The following is a 9,245-nucleotide window of genomic DNA, read 5'->3' on the forward strand; positions in this document are numbered from 1 at the left end:
GATTAAATGAGCTCCTTATATAGCTACTAGCTGATAACCTGGTGTTGCCTGGGTATTTATTTATCCTAATCCTATATTAGACGGGGAACCCCCTGATTTCGGCGACAATTAAATTACTTCCAAATGTTTTCCCTGTACCCCCAGATGCCATACATTTGTCCTCAAAAATAATCAAAGCCTTGATGAAAATGTCTGGACCAAACGTAATTTCTGACGTTTTCCCCCTTACTAGAGGGAACCCTCTTGTGGAGTACTGTGAAGCCATTACCATGGCAACTCCACTGCGCTGTACAGTAGAAGCCATTTTACGGCAGTACGGTAGAAGCCATTTTAAGGCACAACAGTCTGTATCTTAACAGAACACACCCCCTGAGTATTAGAGGTGTCTTACCCCCACAGTATTTGTTTCCAGAGAGTAAGTCATCTGTGTACCAAGTTTGGTTGAAATTGCTCAAGGCGTTCCAGAGTTATACTGGAACACACACACACACACACACACACACACACACACACACACACACACAGAGCATTACTAGAAACAAGCATTGGGGGAGGAAAAAAAAATCAGAAAAATCAAGCTTGTTCTCACCATCAACTCCCGTTCTTTGATGAATGGCCTCCACATCTTTCAGGGATTTCACATCGCCGTTAGCTACTACCGGTACCGAGACAGTGTCTTTAATTGTCTTAATTGCATCGTAGTGCACCGGCTGATGCCTTTCTTCTACGTTTCTCCCATGGACACTGATCCAGGATACGCCAGCTGACTCTGCCTTTTGGCACAGGTCTACAGTTCTCTTTAGATCTCCATGGATCCTTTTGTTCCATGCGGGAGAGGAAAAAAATGGTTTAAGCCAGCAGGTGAAAATATTTTCTTAGCGTGATAATATAGTGAAGAATTAAGAACGGAGAGGGGGAGAGAGGGAGAAATTATAGATGATATATATGTACTGGTAGTTCTATGCCCACTGCCAGGAGTTCGATCCTGACCGACTTAAGGTTGACTCAGCCTTCCATCCTTCCGAGGTGGGTAAAATGAGGACCCAGATTGTTGGGGGCAATACGCTGACTCTGTAAACCACTTAGAGAGGGTTGTAAAAGCACTATGAAGCAGTATATAAGTCTAAGGGCTATTACTATTCCTCCCTCCCTCCCATCCTTCCTTCTGTTCTCCCTCCCTCATTCTCCTTCCTGGTGGCACAAAGGTTAGAATGCAACATTACAGGCTGACTCTGCCCAGTGACAGCAGTTCGATCCTGACTGGCTCAAGGTTGACTCAGCCTTCCATCCTTCTGCGGTTGGTAAAATGAGGACCCAGATTGTTGAGGGGCAATAAGCTGACATTTGTAAACCACTCAGAGAGGGCTGTGAGCACTATGAAGCGGTGTATAAGTGCTACTTACGCTATTGCGGTATTATTCCTGAGTAATACAAATGCCTTGATTTTTCACTAAATCATATGGTTACGAATTAAAGACCGCTTTTTAATGGATAAATTTGCAATATCTTCTTATGTAGCCAATAAATAAAGTACATGTTATTTATTTTTTCTGCTGTCCACCACATCTATAAGGCAATTCACACACATACTGTGTTTTCCCAAAAATAAGACAGAGTATGTTTTCTTTTGACCCCCGAAATAAGCGCTTGGCCTTATTTTCGGGGAGGTCTTATTATTTTTGAGGTGCAGGAGGTGGTGAGTGTGGTCACCTCATGGCTGCTGCTGTGTTGCAATACTTTCAGGGAGAGTTTATTTTTGGGGAGGGCTTATTTTAACACATGCGCTCAAAAGTCCGATTGGGCTTATTATCCAGGGAGGGAAGAGCCGAGATGGCGCAGTGGTTAAATGCAGCACTGCAGGCTACTTCAGCTGACTGCAGTTCTGCAGTTCGGCTGTTCAAATCTCATCGGCTCAGGGTTGACTCAGCCTTCCATCCTTCCGAGGTGGGTAAAATGAGGACCCGGATTGTTGTTGGGGGCGATATGCTGACTCTGTAAACCGCTTAGAGAGGGCTGAAAGCCCTATGAAGCGGTATATAAGTCTAACTGCTACTGCTATTATTTTCAGAGAAACAGGGTATATATATCTATATCTACAAAGGACTTACCGTATCTTAATAGATACTGAAAATGTGGGTTTTTTCACTTGATTTCTTACTGATCTCACCATCTCTTGTATCAGTTGTGGTCTGTTTATTAAGCAAGCACCATAGCCTTCTGCCATGGCCCACCTGGAAGAAAACAATAGAGGACCCCCGTTTAGATACCTATTGTGGCAATGGACCACCAAGACTTAACCCAAGATTTAAATCCTAACATTTCTTCAAGCCTTTAAGATTAAGATTTAAGATTTAGTTTATTTGTATGCCGCCCTTCTCCTTGAGGGACTCAGGGCGGCGAACAACTCAAAAGGGGAAAGGGGATACAAACACAATACACATAATTAAAATACACAAGAGTCATACGGCCATACAAGTCGAGAGGGGAGGGGAACTCATCAACCCCAGGCCTGCCGGCACAGCCAGATTTTGACGGCTTTCCGGAAGGCCTGGAGAGAGGTGAGGGTCCGGATCTCCGCGGGGAGTTCATTCCAAAGGGCCGGAGCTGCTACAGAGAAGGCCCTCCTCCGGGTGGTAGCCAGATGGCATTGGCTGGTAGACGGAACCCGGAGGAGGCCGACCCTGTGCGATCTAACGGGTCTATGGGAGGTAATTGGCAGTGGACCACAGGTTGAGAACCACTGACATACCACGTTACACTAAAAAGACTACTTCATCGGACATTTAAACCAAAAAATATTATAAAGCTCCAATTTCTTTGCAGCTTTATCTATTTTCAAATGCAAAGGAAGCGAATAACAGGGTACGAAAAATCAGTACAACAGCAGTTGCCTTAAGAAACGCTTCTCCATACAGTCAATACGTAGATATGCAATATACACTAGCAATTGATTTCATACAAGAATTTATTTGCATTTGCCTAAGCACCCAAGGATCCTTCTCCTGAATTTTCTGCCCAGGCGTAAACATATTAAGTTAGAGGCATTTTCAAAAGGATCCTTTAAATTAACATGCTATCTGGGGAATTCTGGGAGTTGAAGTTCACACATCTTCAAGTTGCCAAGGTTAAGAAACACCATTTTAGACTCTGGTTAAAGCTATGGAAGAGTGTGTGTGTGTGTGTGTGTGTGTGTGTGTGTGTGTAATATATATGTATATATGTATGTACGTACGTGTATGTATGTATGTATATATATTTATTACTGATATTTATTCATCAGCACAAATACAACACAAATGTAACAAAGGCAACAGTAAAAATATTGGGTTTCTGTCTGGATGGTCTCTTATGACGAGCCGATGGACAGAGAATTGAAGCAGTGAACTTCCTCCCATATTTGGGGTTGTGACTTTAAATATATACCTTTCTCCCTGGCTCAGCTGATAAGGAGAAGAACTCTGTGGCATAATGGTTAACACATCTGCCTAAGATGCAATACAGCACAGGTCCTAATCCCAGTAAGGGTATGGCTAGCTGATGAGAGCTAAATAGCTTGAAATAGATCTATACTAGTCTCCCTTTATTTATTTATCAGCACAAATACAACACACACACACATACACACACACACATATATGTATGTGTGTGTGTGTGTGTGTGTGTATATATATATATGTATGTATGTATGTATGTGTGTGTATATATATATATATATATATATATATGTATGTATGTATGTATATATATATATATATATATATATATATATATATATATATGTATGTATGTATGTATATATATGTATATATATATATATAAAATTTTCAATAAAGATTGTGTTTTATTCAAAATGCTCTCCACTTTAAGAGCTGGGGTGGCACAATGGTTAGAATGGAGTATTGCAGACTAATCCTGCCAACCGCCCGCAGATCGATTAACATCAGCTCAAGGTTGACTTAAATTTCCATCCTTTCGTGGCCGATAAAATGAGGACCCAGATCGCTGGGGGCAAGACGCTGACTCTGTAAACCGCTTAGGGAGGGCTGTGAAACACTATGAAGAGGTATATATGTCTAAGTGCCATTGCTATTATATTCAGTTGTATGTTCTGCTTATTTGAAACTTGTCGGGAGGATTCTCCTTGAAAAATACAGATACAGGGGAAAAAAAGAGAAAGAGAGATAATTGTTTCCATTTTTTAATCTCAGGTTACTTACCTTTGTGGGCAACCGCAGTTTAAATCTACGCCATCTGCAAATGGGCTAACAAGGCCAGCCGCGTCTGCTAAAACCTGTGCTTCTTTAGCAGCAAACTGAACAATCAATGGATGGTCATCTGTAAAAAAAAAAGGAATTGTAATAAATAAAAATAATCTCTGTTATTTAGGAAAGATGCATTCTAGAAACTTCAATGAGAACCAGTTTGGTGTGTTTGCTAGCACTGAATTCCAGCTAGGGAGAACCATGCTGAATGAAGCCAGCGATGATTTTATTCAGTACTAGCCGATAACCTGGCATTGCCCGGGTATTTATTTATAGGGGGGAAATGTTCAGACCAAATGTACTTTCTAATGTTGGATTTTCCCCCTTACCAGAGGGAGCCCCCTTGTGGAGTACTGTGAAGCCATTACCATGGCAACACCACTGCACTGTACAGTAGAAGCCATTTTAAGGCACAACAGGCTGTATCTTAACAGCACACACACACCGAAGGGTGTTAGGGGTGTCTTACCCCCACAGTATTTGTTTCCAGAGAAGTAATTCACCTGTGTACCAAATTTGGTTGAAATTGCTCAAGGCACTCAAAGGTTGTGGTGGAACATACACACACACAGCCAGAGCCATATACATACACACACACACACACACACACAACACAAACAGACATATATACATGCAAATACTACACAAAATGTAACAAAGGCAACAGTAAAATATTGGGCTTTCTGTCTGTCTGGTCTCTTGTGACGAGCCGATGGACAGAGAATGGAAGCAGTTAGCTTCCTCCCATAATTGGGGCATACCAGGGGTTGTGACTTTTATATATATATATATATATATATATATATATATATATATATATATATATATATATATATATATATATATATATATACACACACACATACACACATACACACACACATATATATATATATATATATATATATATATATACACATACACATATATATATATATATATATATGTGTGTGTGTGTGTGTGTGTACACATACATACATACATACATATACATACATACATATACACATACATACATACATACATACAAGAAGAAGAAGAAGAAGGAGAAGAAGGAGAAGAAGGAGAAGGACGAAGAAGATAGAGGGAGAAGAAGAAGAGGATAGAAGAAGAAGATAGAAGAAGATGGATGGAACAAACAAACCAGAATTTAGTGTGAATCCGCAGTCCTATATACTAAGCTTTCTTTAATCTGTTGCCCTCCAGGTATCTTGAATTTGAATTTTTTTTTCATCTACTTTTAGTTGTTCACCTCAGCTGCTTTAAAATTTAATGGATATCTTTGACTAGAAACTCCTTCCAGTCCCAGCTATTTTACAAGGTTCTTGGTATATGGAGATCCGTATTTTGGGGAACTTCTGGAGTTTTAACGCTTTACAAACCTACTAAAAGAAGAAGGCCTTGATCCAAGGATAATTTAACTTGAAGAAGTAGACCGAAGAACAATTTTACACTTGGTGTGCAACAGACTGAAGGTTTACTTCCTAGGACTACAAGCTGTTAAACTGATTCCTCTATCACACCTGGTTGGTTCCTTCCGCCTTTCTTACTGAATAAATCACTCTCGGCTGCATTGTAACAACATGCCAGGCCCAAAACCAAACATATTATTTCATTTCTCTGTGCAATGATTCGATCCTAATCAGCATCTTCCTGAGCTATAAATTAGATTTTGTGTAGTTTCTAAAAGGTATTTTGAGGGCAAATGCCGGAGGATTATAAACAAGGATTTTAAAAGCTCCAGAGGGGTGAGAGAATGTATACACAACCTACCGCACCTTGGTTTGTCGTAAATTCACTGTGCCTGGCTTTCAAAGATCTGACAAAATCAGCCGCAATGATCATTGGCGTGTAGCATAAATCGCAGCCGTATTTCCTGACTAAAGTTCTGAAGGACAATCTACAAATATAAAAGCATTCGAGAGAAGGACATGATTTATTTATCCCTTTCATTAATACCGTTATTTTATTCTGGAAAACACTGCATGCAATTGGGTCATTTTATGCATGTGTTTAGTGAGCCAGTTCGGCCTAGTAGTTAAGGCACAAGGCTGGAACCTGGGAGACGGTGAGTTCTAGTGCCAACCATAGCCATGAAAACCAGCTGGGTGACCTTGGACCAATCACCGGGAGATAGGGAATTCTAGATCTGCCATAGCCATGAAAGCCAGCTGGGTGACTTTGGCCCAATCACCAGGAGACGGGGAATTCTAGTTCTGTCATAATCATGAAAGCCTGGGTGACTTTGGCCCAATCACCAGGAGACGGGGAATTCTAGATCTGCCATAGCCACGAAAGCCAGCTGGGTGATTTTGGCCCAATCACCGGGAGACGGGGAATTCTAGATCTGCCATAGCCATGAAAGCCAGCTGGGTGACTTTGGCCCAATCACCAGGAGACGGGGAATTCTAGATCTGCCATAACCACGAAAGCCAGCTGGGTGACTTTGGCCCAATCACCAGGAGACAGGGAATTCTAGATCTGCCATAGCCACAAAAGCCAGCTGGGTGACTTTGGCCCAATCACCAGGAGACGGGGAATTCTAGATCTGTCATAACCATGAAAGCCTGGGTGACTTTGGCCCAATCACCAGGAGATGGGGAATTCTAGATCTGCCATAGCCATGAAAGCCAGCTGGGTGACTTACTTTGAATACCTCACCATAGGAGCACATATTTTCACGACGGCTCCCGAATGAAACAAATCAACTGGATTTTTTAGTGGAGGCTCTCCCATTTGCCTGGAGGGACCGGAATCATTAGTGTTATCAGGCCACATCTACGAAACAAAATTTTGAAGAAGAGGACGTAAGAACAATTCCCCTAATTTCCATCGCCATCTCCTTGATTATATGCTGAACGCTCACATTCTCGAGTTTGATTCTGATGGCTGCAAACTCAGCTCCCGAGGAGCCATCTGATGAAGAAACTCTAGTTTTTCTGTTATATTTTTCACCAACATATTTGTTTTGTCTTTATTAATCTTCAAACCCACTACTTCTCCATTTTCTTTCCCCTCCCTTTCTTTTTTTCTTTCTTTTTTCTTTCTTTTTTTTTCTTTCTTTCTTTCTTTCTTTTCTTTCTTTCTTTCTTTCTTCTTTCTTCTTTCCTTCCTTTTTCTTTCTGCTTCCTCCCCCTTCTTTCTCTCCCCTTTCTCTTTCTTTCTTTCTTTTTTCTCTCTTTCTCTCTTTCTACCTCCTCCCCTTCTCTCTTTCTCTAGCCCCTTTTCTCTTTCTTTCTTTCTTTCTTTCTTTCTTTCTTTCTTTCTCTCTCTTTCTTTCTGCCCCCTCCCCTTCTTTCTCTCTCCCCTTTCTTTCTTTTTTTCTCTCTCTTTCTACCTCCTCCCCTTCTCTTTTTCTCTCGCCCCCTTCTTTCTTTCTTTCTTTCTTTCTTTCTTTCTTTCCTTCTTTCTTTTCTTTTTCTTTCTGCTCCCTCCCCCTTCTTTCCGTGACCCGACTTAAGCGCGAACGTCATAAGCGCGCCAACAAAACCGCGGCGCTAAAACCGCGATGTCAAAAAAGCGCCGACAACAGCGCGCCAACAACAGCACGCCGACAGAAGCGCGATTTAAGTTAAGGTAAGGTTTAGGGTTAGGTTTAGGGTTAGGTTTAGGGTTACGTTACAGCGCGCTTCTGTCGGCGCGGTTTTGTCGGCGCGCTTCAGGGCTAATTCGTCGCGCGGTTTTGTCGGCGCGGTTTTGTCACCGCGGTTTAGTCAGGCGCGCTTTTGTTGTTCGCGCATTTGTGGTGGAATCCTTCTTTCTCTCTCCCTTTTCTCTTTCTTGTTTTCTTTCTTCTCTCTTTCTCTCTTTATACCTCCTCCCCTCTCTCGCCCCTTTCTTTCTTTCTCTCTCTTTCTTTCTGCCCCTCCCCTTCTTTCTCTTCCCTTTCTTTCTTTTTTCTCTCTCTTTCTCCCTCCTCCCCTTCTCTTTCTCTCGCCCCTTTTCTTTCTTTCTTTCTTTCTTTCTTTCTTTCTTTCGTTCTTTCTTTCTCTCTCTCTCTCTCTTTCTTTCTGCCCCTCCCCTTCTTTCTCTCTTCCCTTTCTCTTTCTTTTTTCTCTCTTTCTCTCTTTCTACCTCCTCTCCTTCTCTTTCTCTCTCCCCTTTTCTTTCTTTCTTTCTTTCCCCTCCCCCTTTCTCTCCCCCCCCCGCTCTTTCTTTTGAAAAAAACAACAACAGCAACAGAGGTAATGAAATCTCCGCGGGCATCTTTTTGCAACCTCAACCTCTGCCTTATCACCAGTGCCGTATTCACACGCGAACAATACCCACGGATGCAAAAGACTGCCTTAAATACTTATTCTCATCCCATCTCCCCCCGCCCCCCCCCCAAAATCTGCCTGCGCGGTAGAGAGAAAAGAGACGCAGCATTTGCCCCAAACTTAAGAGAATGAATAACAAACTACTGTGCAAAGGGATGCGCGACCTTAACTTCTGCTAAAAACCAAAGAAATCTCCCCTTCTCGCCTCCTTTGCAGCTCTTTGCTGAAAACGCGCCCCGTTGGACAGCGCCTGATCCTGAATTCCCGCGCAAGGAAGAGATTCCCAGCTTGCTCTTAATTTTAAAGCTCTACGGGAAGGTCCCGTGGAATTGCTGCTGCTTTGGCCGATCGGGAAAGGCAGATTCACACGAGCTGCCTTGACTTCCGAGTTCCCTCCTTCGCCCAGGATTGCTTCCCTCTCTTCCGGGGTGGGCGTGGCCACGAGGCTTGCCTGGAGGAGTCCTAAAAGTCCGGATTTTTCCCTTTTGAGCTGGAGCCATTCGGAAAGCGTGCAGGGAGTTTTTGCACGGGACTGGCAGGGGGCGGGGGGAATGCAAAGGTTTTTGCAAGCACCTGTAGCACCTGCAAGTTGCCATTTGTAATATTATGCATTTATCCATCCCTCCTTTCTTCCAAGAACGATAGATAGATAGATGATAGATAGATAGATAGATAGATAGATAGATAGATAGATAGATAGATAGATAGATAGATAGATAGATAA

The 9,245-nt window shown here is 42.4% G+C and overlaps 1 protein-coding gene across 2 annotated transcripts in view; it reads right to left on the minus strand.

Annotated features, from left to right (window-relative positions):
* The window catches only part of DUS4L (dihydrouridine synthase 4 like), a 33,197-nt gene extending 24,293 nt beyond the window's left edge, over positions 1-8,904 (minus strand). The window contains exons 1-7 of one of the 2 annotated variants that reach the window (XM_032221232.1): positions 8,686-8,875; positions 6,910-7,040; positions 6,041-6,162; positions 4,218-4,335; positions 2,109-2,231; positions 590-816; positions 216-224 (exon numbers count right to left, since the gene is read on the minus strand). In XM_032221232.1, the coding sequence (XP_032077123.1) occupies positions 216-224; positions 590-816; positions 2,109-2,231; positions 4,218-4,335; positions 6,041-6,162; positions 6,910-7,040 (730 nt within the window). In that variant the 5' untranslated portion in view covers positions 8,686-8,875. Of the gene's footprint in view, positions 1-215; positions 225-589; positions 817-2,108; positions 2,232-4,217; positions 4,336-6,040; positions 6,163-6,909; positions 7,041-8,685 lie in introns of both variants that reach the window. The other variant, XM_032221231.1, reaches the window with a different exon arrangement.
* Positions 8,905-9,245: the final 341 nt, after the last annotated feature.

The sequence above is a fragment of the Thamnophis elegans genome, chromosome 7, assembly GCF_009769535.1.
Source record: "Thamnophis elegans isolate rThaEle1 chromosome 7, rThaEle1.pri, whole genome shotgun sequence".
Classification (NCBI taxonomy): Eukaryota; Metazoa; Chordata; class Lepidosauria; order Squamata; family Colubridae; genus Thamnophis; species Thamnophis elegans.